The sequence below is a fragment of the Anthonomus grandis genome, chromosome 3 (assembly GCF_022605725.1).
Source record: "Anthonomus grandis grandis chromosome 3, icAntGran1.3, whole genome shotgun sequence".
Taxonomy (NCBI): domain Eukaryota; kingdom Metazoa; phylum Arthropoda; class Insecta; order Coleoptera; family Curculionidae; genus Anthonomus; species Anthonomus grandis.
This window is the reverse complement of record NC_065548.1, coordinates 39749181-39772684: the sequence shown is the minus strand read 5'-3', so window position 1 is coordinate 39772684 and position 23504 is coordinate 39749181. Positions and strand designations below refer to the sequence as shown.

At 31.9% G+C, this 23504-nt stretch overlaps 1 protein-coding gene across 6 annotated transcripts in view; it reads left to right on the top strand.

The window, feature by feature from the left end:
* LOC126734533 (cell adhesion molecule 1-like) overlaps positions 1-23504 on the top strand; it is a 415458-nt gene that overhangs the window by 353877 nt on the left and 38077 nt on the right. For all 6 annotated transcript variants that reach the window (XM_050438214.1, XM_050438208.1, XM_050438209.1 and 3 more), the window contains 2 exons: positions 4884-5081; positions 5138-5355. In XM_050438214.1, coding sequence (XP_050294171.1) covers positions 5039-5081; positions 5138-5355 — 261 coding nt within the window. In that variant the 5' untranslated portion in view covers positions 4884-5038. The remainder of the gene's footprint in view (positions 1-4883; positions 5082-5137; positions 5356-23504) is intronic.

The following is a 23504-nucleotide window of genomic DNA, read 5'->3' as shown; positions in this document are numbered from 1 at the left end:
ACTTGCCCATGTGGTCGTTACCCTGGTTTTAGCTGACTGGTTCCAGAGCTGTCGAGTTAAGCTACCTTAGCCAAAATACACAAGAGATTAGACGACACGCAAGTTTTTGCACATTTTATTTTATTTTTCTCTTATTGAACGGTTTGATTTAGGGTTGGGGGTTGATTTATTAATTTGAATTTTACGGGTTTTCTTTTATGTAAAACAAAAACGTTAAGGGGTTCTTGCCAAGTCTATTAACATTAACCTGAGGGTTTCCATTTGAGTCGAGCATCGACATAATTGATTTTGACATTGAGCCTGGATCACCTTGTAAGGGATCGGTTATTTGCTACAAGTAACATATTTAGTCATAATGTTGGTTTTTGGTTAATAGGTTTTATTGCACCAACATACCATTAATAGGCTTTTAAATTCGAACCTTACTATTTAAAAGTTTTATTTAGATTAATGTGACTTGACTAGAGTTTGTAAAAGGTATTTTAGGGCCAGTGAGGTATTGTGAATTAGTAGTCATTAGTAGTAAGTTAGTTCTTGTAAACAACACGTGATCACGTTTTGGATTTTCCCCTTGAACAGTAGTTCAGTGCGGATTTGTTTTTTTTTCCTTACTAATTCCTCGCCTTAAGCATACCTCAAGTAATTTTTAATTCTTTTATCAATTTTTTATTTATTTAGAATTACTACAGTATTACATTTCGAATAATTATCTAAATTTAAATATCTCAGTGGAATTTAATTTTTTCTATATAAATGGAAGTGACTATGTAAACTCTCGGATGATTATATCAATCTGGTGGACCTATGGATTGTTATTTGAGTTTTTCCCAAATTATTTTCAGCTTTTAGGATCTAGGTACAAGCATAAATATAGGTCATCATTTTCTTGATTAAGGGGGGGCTTATATTACCATCATAATATATCAGGGTTTGGTGTAAAATATTTAAATCAAGTGGCGCTCTTATTAAAATTTCTCCCACTACCTTCTCCACTGTCTAAAAGCTGGCGGCCACCAAATCTCTGAATCTTTTAAAACAAAATTTGCTTGTCTGGATTTAGTAATTTTTTTGTGGTTGGATAGTAGGTATGACTCACATGGGTTGGAAATAAATTGGTTTGACCCGAGTTACGCGCTACAACATAATTATTAGTTATTCAGGGCGAGAAGATTTATATAGTGTGCTTTTGGAATTTTAGTCAATAAGTGGCGAGTATTTGATACAGCTCGATCCCAATTTTGCAACTGTCATAGTTTTAGCTGCCTGCATTTTACATAAGTTCGTTAGGTTAAAAGATGATTTTAATTTCGAAGACACACTAACTTGCAAGATGTTGGATATACCAGTTTTAGGCACAGGTGGTACAAGTAAAAGCGCACAACAGGTCACGGGCTCTTTCGCTGAGTTCTTCATTTTCCCCACAGGTACTGTACCTTGGCAGTACGATATGCTTTAAGTTACTTAACTTATATAAAAGCAGGCTATGGTTCTTCTAATATGGAACGCCGCATTGGAGTCATTAATATGACCATCTACATTGAAAACAATAGGAACGCATTTTTATTGCGGCATCCCAAAAACGCTCGTAAAAGCGTTTTCAAAATCAGTTGCTATCGTTGGTCGCAAGGTACAAGTGCGTCCGGGTCGCAACGTTTCTGTCGCAGCGACCAGGTCGCAAGTTTAGCCATAGATTAATAGATATTATAAGCAGAATCTTGGTGGTTTGGTTGGTTAGGCGTTTGCACTGAATGTGCAAGAGTGGCTGATTCGCATCTCGCCAAGTGCCAAACTTAGTAATTTTGTAGTTACAAAATTCCTTTCAATTGTTAGGCATCCATAAAATTAAGATAAATAATGGAAAATATTTTAAAGGAAAATTTCCTAATTTTGTAAGAAACTACTACTATTTTTTTAAACTAATTTGTAATACTTTTACGTATAATACTCTTAATCCCATAATCTAATACAAAAAGTCGTTATAAGGAATATAGTAGTACAATAGTATAGTATACTATAATTATGCATCTTATGTTTTTTTATTTCTGAACCTTGTACGAAGAATCCTAATAATCTTTCTGTTTTATAAAGCTTGAGAACTTTACACCTTAAAATATCTTAAACTCAAATAGTTTCCCAAATAATAGACATAAGCCAATAAATATCAGAAACAACAGGACAGCGAGCAACATGTAAACAGATGTTGTCGCTCGTGTTGCCATTTCTTTTATTTTTCGTTCCAAAAATGGCCACTGAAAGGTGTATCTGGCACTCGCAATAGCAGCGCGAGCATCTTATTTATAGTTTCCTCCACCAATGATCTATTTTTCTGTTTCTTTTATCATCGAAAGTGCCACTGGCGGAGTTTTTGAACGGTATCTTTGGCAAATAAACCGCAAAATTAATAAAATATTGGTGGATGCAACTATCCATATAATTTAACATACTTTTTACTATATTTTGATAAAATTCTAAATTAAAAAAGTGTAAATGAAAATTTTAAGAATAGATCTTAACTATTTGGTATGCAAACCTCTATACAGTAATTACACTCCTGAGTAATGAAGGCATTTTAGGGTCGATTTTCCCAGCTCGTTGACATAACATTCCGAGGAGGGACTTACGGCCCCTTTACCTTAATGACTCACTTTGATTACGTCCGTTAAAACTGGATTAAAGGGATTTTGCAATATATGCAATTGTATATTAAGATCAAAGCTTTCAGGTGGCAAAAAATCTGACTTATAATTCCTAAAAAAAACCTTTCTTTAGATATGTATTTTTTTGAGATATTTGTGAAGAAAAAGTTCTTGAAAGCCTTATATTTTATTTATCTATCTTTAAGCGCCTTTTGGTAGTTCAAAAAATGCATCTATTAATGTCAAAAAGACTTTAATAGTATGTATTAAGAAAGAAAATAAATTCAAAATCAAAGTCTCATAAATGTAGCGTCTATTAGTTAGGTTACACGTTTCGTCTTATGGCATCATCAGACTTAAAATAAAGATTTAAATATGCAGCTATGGTTAACACACATTAAAGAATACTTGATGATATTATACCACAGGTAAACGTGAGATGATTACTACATCGTATATTGTTATTAACTAAAATATAAATATTTATACACCAAATATTATTATAATTCGATGCATTATCTACATATTTCTGTATAAGAAAACGAAAAATAAAAAAGTTTTCAAAAATTGAACGGGGCTCAAATCCAGGATTTTTTGGATTCGAACCTCGCTAAACTTATTGCCAAAATATGGTCTCAAAACATTTGGTTGTTATGCGCTATATGCATTATATTATGCGAAGCGTTATAAATGAAATATGATCTTTAGAAAGCCAAATTTATTAGAGATAATTAAAAATAAGATTAGGTTCACAATTAAAGATATCGTTGACATAATTTATTAATTTAGACTGGACTTCTCCTATCCCTTGTAATCTCTACCTTTCTAGAAGATCCAGTATTTTCCCTTTTACATATATAGTCCTAAGTGCAACTACAAAACAGTTACATCATCCAATGCCGAAAATATGTGAGCAGTTAACAAGAGAGGATTTGCAAACGCTGATTTTGATTTTATAACATTGGTATCCTTGTAGTTATTATAATGACTTAAATGTTCTTTCATTCTAGTGAAAATTCTTCTCTTGGACTGACCGAGTTACACACAGCCGAGCACTTATCACAATTCAACGAGTACAGCCCAGATTTGTGAACTCGCTCCGTGTTTTCTTTTGTATTTACCCGGTGTTTCCTCAAGGTGTTTATAGTTTTGAAGGCTGTTGTAAGATTATTTTATAAAAAAGTTCACAAATTGAAGAGATACTAAATCGAAAAAAGTTAATGATCTGAATTTATTGGATTTTATTGAACTTATATATAAAATGTGGCAGAAGAATTTATATTTGTTCATGAATTTAAAGAAAAGTTTATGTATAGTGGAAAGCCTAAAGCCATTATTGACTACTTGTATCATACAGTATAAGTGCTGTTTAATCATTCTTTAGATAGTGGAATGGCGAAAACCCTTGGTCTTCATTGCCTCCTTAAATAATACAAATATAATCCACATATTTTCTTCAAGCTATTATCTGTTTGGCAAAATTTCTGTTCATAATTTTATTCCCTAGGTTATAGATGAAAACTTCTCTCAAAAAAGGAGAAAGCCATGATTCCATAACTAAACCAACTTTCTGTTTATACATTTGGCAATTAAATTCAAGAAATGTTAGTCTAAAACTCTTTTTAATTGGCAAACTTAGACTGAAGGAGTCAATCAAATTCTAGTACACTGAAGAGAGTATACTAGAATTTGGTAGTAATGATTCCATTACTTTAATGCAGTCAGTAGGTGGTATACTGGGAATAAAGTTCGTGACATCTAAAGAAATCATAATTGTGTTGTATGGTGCATTTACACTTTATAAATAGTTGGCAAACTCGATGGAATTTTTGGAGAATAAACAGCCTCTTAAAGCTTTTATGAGACTTTGATTTTGAGCTTATTTTTCTCCTCATTATATCTTTTGGTAATGTATGAAATACATAAATCAGTCTACAGCTAGTAGACTGATTAAGTAGCACTGAAAGATATTATTTGAATAAATTTCGTCACAATATTAATATTTATAATTATTATGTTTTTTAAAATACTATTAATCTACATTTTAAGAACTTTTTGTTTCCAAAACAGAATTGACTAGTTTTTAAAACGAATTATTTAATATTTTGTTCTATTACTTTATTTTTAAAAAATAGAAACTTACACCTTTGTTTTTAGGATTATAAAATCATAAAATATATTGTATCTTTAAAATTTTCCTAATAACAAAATAAATTATTTAAAAAAAAATTTTATCTTTTTTTTAAGGTATCTACTAAAAGGCTGCCTAGTCACTACTGGTTATTAATTTTTCGTATTTTGTCACGAATCATCATAAAAAGCTTATCAAGTTGGCTCGGCATTAATAGATTTTCTCCGTCTGATACACAAATTATATTTATGGAGAAAAGTTAGAAACTCTAATGAAGCTTTCTTGGAATATTTTATTCTTCGCCATTTTGGAAGGTGAGTTTACTAGAGTTACAACTAGATTAGATTTTTAAATGCTGATTTAATTTCAGTTATAAATTCAACCAAAACAGGTCTTAAATGGGTTAGGGTAAATGTACCCCAATTCAGAGTACCAGGAGAAACGGCTCAATTACAGTGTGAATTCGACTTAGGAAATGACACTCTTTATTCTGTTAAGTGGTATAAAGATCACGAGGAATTTTATCGGTATTTACCGAAAACTAGGCCCCAGTCAACTTCTTACAGGGTAGAAGGAGTTCAAGTTGATGTAAGTATGCAATATTTTATGATATGTGTAGAATATTGTTAGCTTTTAATACTTGACTGTTAACTGACTGTTATGTATTGTACATGTTAAGCTCTGATTTTGACAAATACATAATTAAGTACTAATTTTAGTACTAGCACTACATATAGATTTAGGTATCAATACTCATAAAATATTTCACACAAATTGAATTTTACATTGTCCTCTGAGACAGGCTCCGTTTTCTTTATTAAGTTGTATTGCATAAGCTGCAGATTCTCTAGCGCTAAATTATTGGCTTTTCAGTGATGATATATCTTGGAAATATTAGTTATAAATTAACCAAACCTCATTTTTGATTACTGTTAATGATGTATCACAACTGGTTAATTCTGATAAATGATGCTCGATATCTGGTAGCTGCTTAGCATAGGAGATTTTAAGTAAATTAAGCGGTACTTTTAACTTTTTGTCTATTTTCAACATATATGTTAAGCTCTTTTTCCAAACTATTAAATTAAGCAAAAAAAAAACTGCTTTTATTAAACGTGTCACATTTAATTGTGTTTACCGAAATATAAAGGAACAATAAATGTAATAGTTTACATAAAATAATTTACCTAACAAGAAATAAAATACTAAAATCATTAATTTTTCTAAGATTTATTACTTAAACTGCAAATATAGTGAACTAATACTAACTTAGGGGGTTACGGGTGAAAAATCGGGATATTTCAATATTTTATTTTAAAAAGAGGGTAATATTTAATAATCTGGTGTTTGTTGTATGAAATAGTATATATATGAACAAAATATTGGCACTTCAAAATATCGAATTATAAAAGTGATCGAAAAAAAAAGTGGGACATTGTTGCTTGAAATCTCCATGCATGAAATAAGAGTTTTTGTTCAATCAAAATCCTTTGAGTAAGGATATAAGAATTCGAAGATTAAGATAAGAATCTTTGAATTCTTATGTCGATCGGTGTAATAGTATTTTAGTTATATTTGTCACCGATTTAAAAAGCGTTGTTTCGAGATAAACGCGTTTAAAGATTGAGGTGTACATTTGAATAATATTTTTTTTTTCAACCTACGTTGAGTCATCTATTCCTGACCAATATAGTGATCCTTCTGAAGTAAAGACTTTTTCGAAAATATCTATATTTAATATATTTTTTTCTGAATATTAGAATATTTGGATGATTGCAGTCACCTTTATTTTCACCAGCAGATCTCTCGTATGATTTGCACAATACTGTTACTGGTGATCGTTTAACCATTCTTTGAACTCGAAGTAGTATTTTTCTTTTGTTTCCAATACTTACACTGTCTGCAATAAGTACTTTTCATCATCATATTGACGACTTTACCAGTTCAATTATGATATCAATAACGATACGCCATAGATGGAGTTGAATTCACGTTTCTTCCACATTCCATGAACTGAAAGGGTCAATTCGGTGGTTGTTGCAAAAAGCGATCTACTCGAAGTACATTACAATACTAAAAAGGCTATTGAATGTTGCCATCTGTCTATGCATACACTTACAGGACTATGGAATAGAGAAATGAAATATAATATATGAGGAAAGGTCAAATATATATGAGGAAAAGTCATCTTTGAAAAATAGAAAATTTTAAAGTCAGTAAAACTTATAACTAGTAGATATCAAAAGGCAAAATAGAGTTACAATATTTTTTTTACAAATCCCACACACAATAGTATTCAGGACAAGACATCATTAAAAAACTCGTCTAGAGTTTAATATGCTTTGGTAACATTATAGTCTTTTTAAATGCTTTGTAACCTTTTTAAATGCTTTGTAAGTCCAATGTAAGAGTTAAGTTTTTTTATTCGAAGAAAGAGGATGGTGATTGAACATTTTCTTACTCATGTAAATAAAACAGCTTTAGCGTCACCTGCTCTGAATGTGGAATAGGCAACCGAACGGTGTATGTAAGATGAGTTTCAAACGAAGTACAATTTCCTGCTTGTGCTTTTTGAAGACCATAGTTATTGTTTCAAGCATATATAAACAAAAAAAAGATTTACATTGTATTTTGCATAAAAAGATGCCGACAAGATTCACGACACTTCACTCTACAAAGGAATCTTTTTCAGAACAAATACTGTATTAAAGAGATAATGGGTACATGATCCCCAGAAACAAATCCCATAGCAAAGATGTGACTCTACAAGAGCATAATAAGCATTTTTTACTATATAAAAGTTCTTAGAAATTATTCCAAGGGCATTACAACCTGCTGACACTCTACTACATGCTTAAATTATGTATTCCTGGAATTCGACAAGGTTTTTGACGTATTAAAATAAAGTCGATTTGCATTGCACGATTCCTTAATAATAAGGAAGTCAGCATCCAGAAATATTTTCAGTTAGTCAGTATATTTTCCACGCCAAATGATAGTGACTGATCTGCAAACATAGTAACTCTACCCTTTATGGGGAGAAAAAGATAAAACAGAAACAATAACGGCCCCAGAACAGAACATTTTAAAACCCCTTTGGATACGACCCGATAGATAGGAACTGAACCAACCCAAAGAGGACCCTCTCAAACCATATCTGTCAAACTTCCACAACAGTATTCTGTGATTCACATAGTCAAAAGCCTTGAATATGTCACAGAACACTACTGCAGCAACTTCATTGGAGTAAAGTGGGCCATAAAGAAATTGAAAAAGATCAAAAATAGTATCCGTGCTCTTGGCCCCTTAAAACTCTAACTATGCCACGCTTAGAATGTTAAATCTCTCCAAAAGAAAATCATTCCTCACTTTTACTAATCTTTCAGCAATCGTAGATATGGTAGGGAGGAGAACTATTGGTCTAAAATTAGATGGACTGCTGCAGTCTCTCCCCCGCCCCATCCTTATGAACTGGAACAATAATTGCTTCTTTAAGGTAATCGGAAAATGTATGTGTATATGTATCCAAAAATGCCTGAAGAGCATTCCTGTTAAGTTATAAATAATAGTTCAGCAAGACCAACTGGTTTACAGGGACTATTTCTAGGGAGTTGAGTTTGTTCGACAGTCTCCCTAGATCTGATAGGTTCAAGAAACCCTGTTAAATTTAAAATTCAGGCCGGCTTCGTAGGTTCTCTGTATGGTCAGTTGGCTCAGTCACACTCACTCACTCAGTAGTAAAACACATTAACTCAATTTAAGTTTCTAACCTAAAGGTACCTGAATTCGTCAGTGATCACTTGGGAAGCATTACATAATAAAGCGAACATTGAATTGTTTTAATTTACATAACTATAAGGTATATATATAACTTAAGTTTTAAAGATTAAAATGAGAAGGTGATAAAATAATAAAATCATGTTAAATCATAAGAAAAAGAAATCAAAGCAATATAGTTGAGATCAATTAAAGAGAAAAAAAGACTAGTGGGCTTACGGGTCAAGTTCCATGATGTTGTTTTTTCAGGGGCGAGAGCCCGTGATGGGCTACTCACCACATAGGGCTAAAAGCATGATGTGGGTTGACGGGGCTAAGGGCGACGAAATTATGTGCTTTTTGGCTTCAGGGCGAAATCTATACCACTGCTGGGTCATGGCCGGCGGTTTAAAACTTTATATTTAAGGAGCCCTAAGAGAGATGTCTCAATGGAAACACGGAATACCAAATAAAATGTCACCAACCGTGAAAACTACTGACGAAGTTTCGAGAGGCATCGAACGACTAAGAACCATCCTGCTTCAAAAAATAATTGGTTGAAAGTGAAGAAACACTAATGAATTTTAGTTTTTAGTGTTAATTTAACTAAAAATATGCTGGCGGAGAGAGATGATACTAGATTTATTTCACGACACGATTACTCTCTCTCCGTCACAGCGGACAGCACGATTCACACAGGAGTTGGAAAGACACCCCAGATGCGTCGCGGAACTGCTTAAGTAGTAGTTTAAAAGACGTCCGGGGGTAAGACCGGAGATTGAGGAACTTCTCTCGTTACTTTATGAGTTTAGCTGCTATGGGCCCAATCAAAGCCCATACATAGATCACCAATAAGCAAACCATAGAGTGCCTAGTAGAAAATACAAATACGGGACAAATCGGAATAACTCGTCACGCGGCGCCACTGGTGTCCGCTTTAGTATACCGGGTGACCAATTCAATTGCCGTGAAATCTTCTCCATGCACAGCATATTGTAAACAATAACAAAGAATTAAAGTGGTGATAACATTGATTGGCGCCAATATTGTTCAATGAAAAATATTGGCGAATCCTATTAAGAATCGAAAGCAATTGTAATTATGGTGGGTGTCTCAGTCAGCAGTCTCGTGCTTATAAGTTTTGAAAGAAAAATTTGTAACAAGGTCATTTTTAAATATCTTAACCAAATGAATAAAAGTTAGGATTCTCCAGATCCCGTCTAAAGCGTAATTAATCCTGTAACATGCCGTGATATGATCCCAACCTGCTGATGTTTTATTTTTTATTTCTCTTATCTCATCTTGGAACCAATATCTTGGAAGTCTCATTTCTGACTTCCAAAATATTGGTAGGATTAAAGAAACAGATCTCCTCCACATTTACATGTCTTACAAAATCCTGAGCTGTGTATCTACCAAGAACAACCTTGATGAGTTTAGAAGTAATGTATCTGCATGTAAATTGGAATCCAATTCGAAAGTTGGACGGCGTTTCCCCAGCAACTCGTTAAGAATATACCATGACTCTTTTGATTTATTTGGCGACTCATCAATGCCCCTACGAGAATACAAAGCTTTAGAAAGAGCAATAGTGTTCCTGTAAATCCACCTATAATTACTGAAATAGACCATAAATGAATCATCGTCTATAGCAGTTGGGGCGGCTTCAATAAATTTATTTAAGGTAGAAAAATTATTTAAAAAAAATTTATTGTCTTTATCCAAAACTCTATTCCAATTGGTAAATTGGCAAAGAGACACAAGCTTTGCAAAAATGTCTCCTAATATAAAGTCTGCTACGTTTGTTTTTTGTTTCACCTTAAGTCTGAACTTGCCTCGAGAGAGTTTGGAGACAATAGAGTAATCAGCCAACTTGGCTCGCTCATCATGCTTCACCCAATGTTCCCTAAGGATTTAGAAATAAATGTCAGAGAATCCATTAATAATTCTAGCTCATTTGCCTTATTTTTAACACACTGAAAATTCAATAAAATTAACCTCTTTTGAACCTCTATCTTAAAATGATCCGCTCAATTACATGAGCATTAAAATTAAAATTGGTTAGTATTGATTTTATCACAATCTTCTTAGAGACAATATTATTACGCTTCACATAAAAGAATTTACTGAGCAGCAATTTACTGAGAGAATACATAATAGGGCAAAATTTATCATTATGTTTAGTTATTGTAAGAACTGCAAAAATTACTTAAATTATTACTTTATTCTGAACTGGCTAATATAATTATTATAAGTTTTATAAAATTATACCGGACAGTGAAAAATTGCATCAAAAAGGATAAATTAAATTAGTAAATTTACTTATAAACAAAAACTCTTTTAATTGGGATAGTGTTACCCTTGTGTAAGATAAATTTAATGACATTACAAAACTGTCATTTTCTCCATACCCAATAGCCCAATCAAAAACATTAAATCTTATAAACAATTACAGTCATCCTACATTAAATTTCTTTTTTATTAATTAGAAGATTTATTTGAAGTCGTTTTATTGGCATAATTTTTTCATATTAAAGATACAAACATTTCCAACTGATTTGTTGTTATACATATAACAGGTGTTAATAAAAAGTTTAATTTTATTTCTACGCTTTTGAACATCCTGCGGAAAAAAATCACAACCGAATAATAATTCGTTTTGCTGCATTTTCAAGCCCCTTCTTTTCTTTACAATTTATTTTTTTATTTATTCCGATATCTATATTCTTAAAGGAAAAGCACTCGCTTAAAGGAAACAATGCAATAATGCTTTTGTATCAAGTATTTGCTTTTAAAATATTGCAAAGTTGACTGTTATGATAAAAGAAGTATGTAGAAGTTTCTATGGCACAATGGCTTGTCAAAAAGATTGTTTCAACGAATTACAGATTTAGTTTTGCTGTAAATTTTTGGGTTTTTTGAAGCATTTTTTAAGTTGTTTTTGAAAGTGTGTTTCGGAGCTGTGGCGTAAGCGATACATTTAAAAACGAGCACAGAGGAAGTGGAACAAGCCATTGCTCTACAAGACGATGGTCGTTTGATTAGGTATATTACAGAACGGCTTGGCCACCCACGCAGTACGGTATCCGATGCGATGCAGAGGTTCAGACAAACTGGTTCTTATTCAATTAGGCCTGGTCATGGAAAAAAAGGGCCACAAATGCAGTTGAGAATCGATTTATTCATCTTCAAGTTCTTCGAGAGCGAATAGCCTTTGCGCCAGCTTTGGTAAGAACACTGGCAGATATTTACGTTACCTTAGTTTTGTTTTACGAGATATTCACGTGAGTACATCAAAGAGTATGGAAAAGGTCCGGAGAAAGATACTCTTAATGTTGTATCTCTTCTAGAGTGCAATTTGATAATAATAATAGTAATAATAATAAGACGTTTATTAGCCACCAATACAAAAAAAAGCATAATTACAGAAGGTAATATGATTATATACATGGAATTGAATATTAGAATATTAAACAAAGAGAGCATATTAAAAACAATAGGTTATATAAAGAATTTAGTTAACACAAGTAAGGCAACTAAAAAGCCATGCATTCAGACTTCCAGAAAAGAAGGAAACAACTTCTTGGATTCTGTTAAGGCTTATAATAGAAGAAGTGAGAGAAAAAAAAACAATTCTTATAGACAAACTAAAAAAAAAACAAATAGGTAGGCATATACTTATGAGGGGAAAAAGCAGTAGGGGGAAAAATGGATGAAACGGAATAAAAGAATTCTTCTTTTTTCTTCTTTTTTTTTTTTAAAACAGTTAATTCTTGAATAATAAATGTTAATAGAATATTTTACGTTGCATTCAGTTAGTTAGCATGTGCGTAGTATTTTAATAAAGAAAGGCATTCAAGAAAAATTAAGTTTGATTTAAAAGAAGAAGCTTGGTTTTTAATTTAAAAGTTTTTTCAGTGACAGTCAAATTAATTATTTTGAACTTATTAATCAAATTTGGTACGACATAAGAAAAGGATCGCTTAAAGAGTTCTTTGCTATGGCTAGGAATTGTTAAAAGATTTTTATGTCTTATATTAAGATTATGCACATCAGTACGATAGGTAAGCTTTTCAAGTAAATAGGGCGGAGTTTTTGATTTAAGAATTTTGTAAGAAAAACATAAAATATGTAATATTCGTCTATTGTGCATACTTAGCCAACCTGCTTCTTTTAATTTATAAGAAATATGTTGCGGTCTTCTTATACCAAATATAAGTCTTAAGCAAGAGTTTTGAAGTTTTTGAATTCTACCTGAGTCGGAGTTATCGAGACATGGTCCATAAATTGTGTCGCAAAAATTTAACGGTGATAGTACTAAAGCATCACAGAGCAGTTTTTTGATACTTGAGCTTAAAAAATGTCTTTGACGATATATTGTTTTTAAGGCAGAATATCCATTTTTTAGTTTAATGTTCTTTGAATCTAAGTTTATAGTCCATTACTAGTCCAAGATTTTTTGCAGAGTTTTTAAAACTTATTATATTGTTATTAAGATGTACATTTAAATTATTTAAAATATTAGTTCGATGATTGTCACTACAAAAAAGAATAGCTGCTGATTTAGTGGGGTTAATCTTTAGAAGTAATTTTTGAGTTTCTATATTTAAGGTATTTAAATCCTCATTTATATATTGATTAGCTTGGACAACATTAGTGTGATGAAATGAATAAAATAGCTGGGTGTCATCTGCATAGCAATGGTGCTTACAGTGTAAAATTTTTTTAGTAATTTGTGAAGTATAAAGATTATAAAACAAAGGACAAAGAATGCTACCTTGGGGTACCCCAGAGGTAACATTCAGTGCATTTGATTTATTGTTATTAAGCACTACTCTTTGTTTTCGATTAAACAAGAAAGAAGACACCAATGCCAACGCAGACTCAGCAAAACCCATATATTCTAATATAGCCAGTAATATTCTGTGATTTACCATGTCAAAGGCTTTAGAAAAATCTAAGAGAATCAACACCGTAGCTTTATTTTTATCAAGTTCCTTAAAAATATCATCAGTCACTTTAGATAAAGCGGTTGCACAACTATACCCCTTACGAAACCCAGACTGGTATTTAGGAATTAAATTATTTACATTTAAATATTGAACTATTTGATACTCCATAAGGAGGTATTTACTTGGAAGCCCGTACAGACCTTGCTACAGAAAGAGGGTATTAACGCCGAGATTGGGGAGTGCTTAGAAGAACATGTAGTGCATTATAAGCCATTTATAGAACATTTTATCTTAATGCTCGACCGCACATAGCTCAAATAACAAGGCAATATTTAATAGACGTTAACGTTCATGTATTGGACTGACCTCCAAGAAGTCCAGACCTCAACCGTATTAAGCACTTGTGGAATATATTGGGAAGAAGAGTTAGGTAGAAGTACCGCGAGTTTCAAACTTTGGCTGCATTAGAAAAAGCACTGACAAACGAGTGGCAACAAATAATCCAAGATGGGATTACTTCTTTAATTGAAGCTTAGCCTGAAAAGATGAAAGTTGTGATTTAAGCTCGTGGAGAAAATACCCGATTTAAAGAAAAAATATTGAATCTTAATACCGCCGTTATTCATATTTTTTTAAAATTTTGTTGCTAATAATACATTATTGTATTATTTCCTTTAAGCCAGTGCTTTTTCTCTAAGAATACAGATATCGGAATTAATTAAAAAACAAGTTGCTAAGAAAAGATGAGGCATTAAAATGCAGAAACAAGAATTATTATTCCGTTGTGAATTTTTTCCTCTGGGTGTTCAAAAGTGTAGAGTAAAATTTAAGTTTTTATTAACACCTGTATAACAACAAATCAGCTGTAAATTTTTGTATCTTTGATATGAAAAAATTATGCCAATAAAACGGCCTAAAATTAGGCAAAAAATTATCGATGCGATTCTGAAAAAGTTATTAAAGATTGAATTTGAACCAAATTTTCATTGTGCAAATAATTTTGCGGGCCAGTGTAGTTAAAAGGTTAATCAAACCAATAAATAAATCAAACAAAAATATAACTGTCGATTACTATTTTTCATCCACTGGACTTGCAAATGAGCTTTATTCAAGTCATAATTTAATATATTTCGGTACACTCGAAATAAGTAAAATAAGCGCGATATTCTAACAGAACTTCTATAGAGTGCTATGTGTGTATTTGGTACTTTTACAATAATAAATGAACTTTAACTTCATATATTCGAAAGAAACATAAATATATGCTTACGATTTCTACTTGCCATGATTGTGAATAAATCCAACATGCAAAGAAATTTATTGGGCATTTAAAATCAATTGTTTTTAAAATAAAACCTAGTAATTTGGAAGATTTAAAAAGAAGAATCACAGCTGCGTGTAAAGAAATCCAGGCAGAAGTTTTTTAAAATATTAGAAAGGAGTTTAAAGGCAGACTTTATTACTGTTTGGAAAAGAATAGATAACATTTTGAACATTTAATAAATTAAATTACCTTTTATTACTTTTTTGTGTTCTATTTAATTACAATAATTATTACTTAAAAAAATAAATATCTTTTCGGTTTTAATTTGTTTATTATAAAGTATTAACAAAAAGATAAAGTATGATGTATCTTTCAAAAGGTAATTAAAAGAACTTTAAGATGAGGTATCGACCCCCTTTTCCATTTAAGATTTTAAAAGTTATATCCGCCTAATTCCGCCTTCGGCAGGGGGCTGCTACAATTTTATTAAGAACTAACCTAAAAAATGTATCCGTCAAAAATAAATTTGACGTGTTTTTGGAAATTTTTAAATTTTATTTATTAATTACAGGGGCAGAAATTTAAAAGGTGATACCTTTGCAAATTGACACCCTGTATATTTGCTTATATAAAATCAAAATAAATTAAGTAAAACCCATGCACAAAAAAAAATTTTTGTTGACTGGTGTAATGTTAGTACCATGTTATTACTATATTAATAAGTGTTTTGCTATTCTCAGTTTATTAATGGTTGTTTAGTTTTACTTTATATTTTCTGAAATATTTTAAATCCAAAAAATATTGTATATAAATAAACATTCCACATTGAAAATAAAGTACCACATTTCAAATATTTTTTATAAAAAGCAACAACAAAAAACATAAAATGTACAGCATCACGTAAAAGATTTTATAAAAAGAATAAGGTTACATGTTTAGCCCGACTAGGGCATCATCAAATCTATAATAATCATATTTTGTGATATATTTGCGATAATGAATGAATCTTACGATTGAAGTAATGCTAATAAAGCTTCACTCATCCGCTTCTACCAGAAAAACCTTATATTAAGAAAGAATTACCTACTGAACATATAGTTTATTCAACAATGCTTGTATTTTCACCTTACGCTAAATTTCGTTTCTTTGCGATGCAGAACAAGGACTAATTCAGGTAGAAAAGCCTTGGCCCTAGCTAGAAAATTATGGCTGAAATAAGAACTTAAAGATCACTACAGGAACTAAGACAACGTCAATGTAAAACTAAAGTTTTTATTTTTTAAACTTAACAATGTATTACGTTATGTATAATTTATTTCTTTGGATTGTAAATTCAGGGATAAAGTAACAACTTTCGGCTCTACTACTTTTAATAGATTATACAAGAAACTTAGTAACCTTAAAAACAAATACATAACTTCACTTAGACTCTATGATTTCCACGACTATCGCAAAAGTAATATTAGTCATGCTTTTCACGATAGATTTATGAAACTTAGTAGTGTTTCTTTTTCCAAAATCAAATTAAAATTTCCAGAAGAGAGAACAGAAATACTTTGTTCACTCTTAGTAGAAAATCTACTTTTACTTTTTTCTACTGTGTTAGATCAAAATTCTTTCAATTTAACAACCGTTTTTTGAAAGAAAAAGAAGAACGTCTAGAAATAGACTCTTGCTTATCGTTATTTCTTAGTAAAGTATTTCTTATTAACTTAAAAGCAAAAATAATGAGTAGTAATTTTAAAAATAACATCATCTTTTATAAATGATATGTGGATAAAATCTCTGTGATTTGGAATACCAGTGAGGTAGAGCTTACAAAATTCCTTAATTATATCAACTCTCTTCAGTCCAAAAATTGAGTTTACAATCAAAAGGGAACAGGAATTTTTAGATTTATTAATTAAGAGAGAAAACAATAAGCTATCCTTGGAAATATTCTGTCAACAAGCAGCAACAGATAATATTATACAACATAATTCAGCATCACCATCTTCACATGAATTTGCCGCTCTCCATTCCTTATTTTACAGGCTTTTTACCATCCCACTTTTTTGTGAAGCTTTTAAAAAAGAATTCCTTACCATTAAACAAATAACAGTTAATAACTTCCTTCCTCTTGAACCTATATATAAAATGTATTTTCAATCTGTGAACAAGTATAATCTCGTTAGAACTCTCCCGGTACTTTTTTCCTCAGTTGTTGAAATTCATTAAAAAACCACTAAATTAAAACTAAAGATAAACTACCCCCGCTATCTTCTACGAAACTTTATGAGATTAGGTGCGAATGTGAACGTGCCCTGCAGTTTACGTCAGCCAGTCTGGTGCAAGGATTTCTACTAATACAACAAATTTAAAAAAAAACTAATATTACAGGGAACAGATCGGCTTTTGCTAATCACTTATTGGCTTCAACCATAATTTTTCTGACAACCAAAATATAAAAGTTCTTCAGTGCTTCATTAGTACAATAAAAGTAAAGAACTTGACTTCCTAGATACCGTGGAAATTAGTAAAACTTCAAAAGCCCAAATCTGTCCTGTGTTAATAAAATGATAGAATTTGATGGCCACCTAGTTGTTAACAAACTAAAATAATTTTAGACACTCAAATGATGACTAGTTTTCTGGAATGTATTGAATAATTTGATCATTTCTTTATACATATATAGTGCCACTTTATAGTAAGCATTGTTTATTTATATGTTAGGTGTTTGGTGAATGTTATGGTAAGTTTTTTGTTGAATTTTTTTTTAGTGCAACACTATCGTAATTATTATAGGTCTCATAAAGCCCTAGTCGGGCGAAACATATAACCTTATTCTTTTTATTAAATGTTTTACGTAATGCTGTAGCTTTTGTGTTTTGTGATGTTGCTTTTTACTTATAACCAGCATCTTTGTGTTAATGAATCAGTTTTTCGATTTATTTTAAACAGGCAACATGTCAATCTAGATATACAGAGCGCGATTAATTTTATATTTGATAAAGCCCTGTCAATCACTTTCTCACCTCCAGCTAACCTTATTTTGATATATCAAATGGGAACTTCATCGTGTGATACATCATTGTAAGCAGCATTGAAATGTATATTCAACAGCATCAAAAAAAATTAAATCAATTGACATACTATAGTGAGACAAATAGTGAGCTAAAATTTCTGGTAATAATGAATATTTAATCGACGTCATACTTTGGTATGTCAAATGGCTATTCTATAGTATGAACCATCATTTTAAAGGGAATACAATCTACCACCCAATGGTATATAAAAAAGCTTGTAGAATTATGAACAGTGAGAATGTAAAATGTGTTTAAAAAATTAACAATTTATCAGTTCACAGAATTTATTTTAGTGTTATAAACAAGTGCTCAAAATGTTCGCCGTTATTCGCGAGAAAATGATAAAGTTCTAAAAAATTCAAAAATAAATAAAAAAATAGAAAATTCTTCAGGAGCATTGGCAAGTATTTGCCTGCTTTTATATCTATATTCGTGAGTAAATCCATCCTTTAAATCATTAATATTTTCAAGTAGGGTTTTATAAACTTTGCTTTTTAAATATCCCTATAGGAAAAGTCTAGTGGTGTTAAGTCTGGCGACCGTGCGGGCCACATCTTTAGAAACTGTTCACTAAGCCACTCTCAAACTGTCAAAGCGTAAGTCAAAGCATAATGCAAGGGAACTCCATCTTATTAGAAATACAAATTATTTTCGTTTAGTATCCCACTACCATTTTCATCCACTTGGTTTTCCCAAGATTGGACGGTTGAAGAATATATTTTATTTTCGACGAGGTCTAAATAAATTTTTCCAGTCAAATTTTCTATCAAAAAAGTTTACCCTGATTTCATTTTCATAAATTCCTGTCCATACATTAATTTTATCGGGATAATGAGTATGATTCTGTCGAAAAATGCGTGTATTTCCATTATCTTAGTATCTACAATTATGCCGGTTTACCAGTTCATTTAGAAAAAAAGTTGACTCGTTACTAACGCAGATGTTCTTTACTAAATGAGAGTCCTCGTCAATTCACTGGCTCATCAGGTCGCAAAATATAATTATTCTATCACCATCGTCTTGTCTTAGTCATTGAAGGACCTGTTTTTAATTTTAATTTTGTCTACAGAACCTGTTGGAAAATTAGTAAACTCTGTGAATTTGGGGATATACATCTGCGCTTATACGTCAACCGATTTTGTTTTTTTTTTTTGGTTTAAATAGATAGAAGATTGTATGCCCCTTAAAATGATGTGTCACAATTAGGGTACTCATTTGAAATACAAAAGGTTGACATCGATAAAATATCCATTATTTCCAGATATTTTGTTTGGTACTCTATTCACTGGTACGCCAACCGATTTAATTTTTTTTGTTAAAAAGACATTTTAATGCTGCTTATAATATATCTTAATTAACAAGTTTCTTTTTTTATGAATATTGTGCATCAGTGTTCATGATATGCCGGTTTTTAAGTATGACCTAATATTTTTAACGCTTCAGTAGAATTGATCTTCTATATATCTCTCTAAAAATTTAAATGTTTTGTTTGTATATGTAAATATTATCTACATTATAAAATTATTTAGATATTTTATATATTTTAATTACCAGCAGACTATAAAATATATCTTTTTTCTTTAAGTGCTTAATAACCTAACTTCTTCTTACTAACTTGTTTGGCTGAAAACTTCGAGATATTGTGATCAAGCATTATCTGCTAACCCTGCAAATCCGACCACTAAGTATTAGTTAGCAGATAATTGACAACTAAATATTAGTTACAAAACAGATGTTTTTCGAAAGTTATCTAATTTGTTTTTATCCAAAATTTAAATATTCACTGAAAAAATAAATAGGTCTATTACTAAAAGTAAGTTTTCAGATTGTTATTTAAATTACAACTCTCATTTTTAAGGTTTTCTTCTTTTAAGTGTTAGCCGTATGTTTTAAATGAATCTTGTTCTAAGTCATGTTTTCTATTCTAGACATGCTGCTGTGAAAAGCTTATCAATTAATATTTCTTCATTGTCTTGGTTCTTGATATAGCCATTGATAATATTTATAATGTATTATGCAATCAACAATTATTTATAAGTATATAGAATAAAAAATTAGGTGTATAGAATATTTACATTATGATCGTGCATATATCTTCATCATTTAGCTTCCATAATATATTACTCTTAACTAAGCCCGCTTAATAATTAAATTAAATGCAGAGTCAATTTCCGTCATGTAATTGATGGGATAAATGAGGCGCTTTTTTGCGTGAAACATTGTAGAATTACATTTAAATTTATACCCAAGGCACATCATTAATCTCCCGCATTATTTTTTAGCCTCTGCGTGGAACGATATTCTGGTTCGAACAAAGTGACAAATAATAAAAAACTTTGCAATTAAATCGGGTTGAATATTCCGTGCGACACGCAAAATAAGCCCTACGACACTAATTTATTTACACGCAAGTAATTGCATTAGCCGATCAGGACTTTACGTGTAACCCATAAATAAAATTATGTATTACATAATATAAAGTTATTACCTAGGCCTATAAGCTGGTATAATCAGAGAATTCTAACTTTGCAAATCTCTTAAAATCTGTTAATGTTACAAAAGCTTTCATGTACATTTTACCAATATTTTATCCTTTGATTGGTTTCAGCTTTACGATTGAATTGACAGAACAGAACAGAAAAGTTTGCGAAACTTTATAAACGTATTGCATATTAACTGAATAGAGTTAAAATATATAAGGTACTGTTGGGTAATAAGGCCGGGTTAAGAAAAATATTTTTGTTATAACCAAATAAAAAATATTTTTATTACAATGTAAGATACAAAAGATAAATCAACATGTATTCTTTTAAAAACATAACTAAAAAATGAAAACAAGAATTTTTAAACATTCATAATGCAAAAAAATAAAAACAACTCTTTTAGCCTTATTACCAGCATAGGCAGGTAATATGGCCACGGAGTAAAATTTGTAGCAGGTAATAAGGCCGATTTTTAAAATTTCCTCAGGGCATGCATTCAGGGCAAATAAATGCTTCTTTATCTTCAACTGTTAGTCCAACACATTCTTCGTGAACCCAATTACCACAAGATGAACATGCTCTCATATCGGCTACAAAGTCAAGCAGGCAAACAGAACACATCCATACAGCTGAAAGGCTCGTAGTTGGCGTACTGGCGGACTTCCTCTTCACAACAGAACCCTTTTTTGAGATATTGGTAACCTTTTTACCAGAACTACGATCCTTAAATATGTGCCTTTTGACCTCTTGAGCACGATAATTCAAAGCCTTTCTTCGATTGGAGGTTTTTATTGGTGCCATATCAGGTGTAACTAAAACTTCAGAGAAAGAGTTTTGATGTGAAGTTTCTCCTTTTTCAGCTAAATCTTCTGACTGAGTTGATTGAGACTGAGACTGATCTGCAGGGCTGGTACTGGAATGTACTGTTGAATTATCCTTAGTTGTCTTAAATAATGTTGCTAATGGAATATCATCTTCCGAATCCCAAAGTTCTTCCCTTACTATGGCACTTTCCTCACTATTTTCAGCTGCAATATTTTGACCACGATGAGTTGGAAGACTTGGGGCGAATGCATGTTCAGGAATGGCGTTTCTACTGAACGGGTAGATACCAGTTGATCTAAAACCATTGCAGATGTTATTAATAGTCATGCACTTTCCCCAGACTGGCGTGAATACATCAGAAAATCTCTCTTTACTCAAACTTCTATCAGGATGTTGACTCCAATATTCAAGAAGCTGTTGATCCCAGTGGGATTCAAAAGACCGGAAAACGGATTTGTCCATTGGCTGGAGCTCGTGAGTCATATTACTGGGTAGGCATAAAAGCTCAATTCCTAAAGTTTCTGCCTTTTCAGCAATGGACTCATCTAGGTGACTTGACGCTCCATCAAAAATTAAAATTGTTGGAGGGGAAGACATAAATTGTGAGAAGTGCTCCAGCCATTTGATAAATATCTCAGTCGTCATGCTGCCCTTTGCGGTCATGTGTACAGCTGAGCCTGCTGGTAAACCATCAGAATAGCAAGGTTTTCCACGTTGCCCTTTGAATAAAATCATAGGTGGTATGACATGGCCTAGGGCATTTGCACAAGCGACTACTGTGACGTTTTCCGCATGTTCAGGCGCCACTAAGTGCACTCTTTTGGCACCTTTTTGGGCTAGTACTAGCTGCTGGTGATGAAGGGTTAATCTGCAACCCTTCTCATCCATGTTGTAAATTTTTTCGGGGCTATGTTTTAATCCGGTTCTACACAGCAGAGCATCCAATTTATCAAAATAATCATTTACAATGAAATGATTCAATTTCTGAGCTCGGGCAGGATTTAATTGCTGTGCTTTGCGTTGAGCTATTTGTGGATGACGTCTTAGAAAGGCACGGTACCATTCTTTACCCGCCAATTTTTTTTCCCGGTTAAATTTATGTTTAACGCTCATTTTCTCACAATAATTGAAAACACTTCGGCGTAAAACTTTCGAAGTTAACGGAAAGCCTCTGCTAGAAAATCTCAATATTTTCCTTTCTAAGTCCGTTTCCTGTTCCATATTTAATACTGGTTTTGCTCCCAATGACCTGTTTGAGGAACCGGATTTAAGGTGATTCCTTAAGGTACGACGCGGAATCCCAGATTGCTGTTCCACCCATTCTTGAGACCGACCACTCCTTAATAGCTGAAGGGCCTCTTCCATCATTTCTTCGGTCCAATTTGCTCGTATTCCTTGATTTTTTTCCCCATAACTGAAAAATAAAAAAGTATTTTCTACTGCGTATGTAGGAGACAGATAATATGGCCGGAACATTATAGCTACAGCTATAATACTTACCTAAGCTAGAAAACTGCTCCGCGCTGTAACTGTTGCTGACACGTTGGTATAAAAAACTATTTTCTAAGACTTCCGCAGAAATCCTACATGGAAAAACAACTTTTAGACCATCTTGTAATAGGCCTTATTACCTGGCTAGAAACTTAAAGGTAACCATTTCGGCAGGCAATAAGGCCGGCAGCTCATTGCATTGAGATAAGGTGGGAAATTTCTTTAAAAAAATATATAAGTAAGTAAAAATATATAAGTAATGGGATTATTTTTTTAAGACTTTTGCCAGCGTAAACAATTAAGATAAATTTACAAAAAATTACGCATTATTTTGTAGCCGGCTTTATTATCTGCAAACAAATTTAATGGTAAGGCAGGTAATAAGGCCGCGGCCTTGTTACAAGTCTGGCATCCATTTTCTTTTTGAGGTTAGATGTAACAAAAAAAGAGTAAATAAAACGAAACAACTATGTTAAGTTAATCTATATACCAACACAATTTGGAAAATATAATGCAAACAATACTCTAATCAAACTACCAAAAAATGTTACTCACCTTTTGCAGGTATTTTTTACAACACGGGCACGAAAACACTTCCAAATTTTTAAACACGTGCATGTAGGTAAATGGACGAATGTATACTAGCTCGCAAAGCGCCAACTGTTTTGTGTTAGATCTGTCTACACCTAGATGGTGCCACTAGGACCACAGAATATTAAGGTATCCGTTGGGATAACTTTGGCTTTATTACCTGCCCGGCTTTATTACCCAACAGTACCTTATAACTTGATCTAACAAAAACATAACTTTATACTTTTAATAGCTAATTAAAAATTAAAAAAAACCATATAATTCTTTTTTCGCACAGGTACGTTTTTTCGTGGGCTTCTGCGTGCTACCT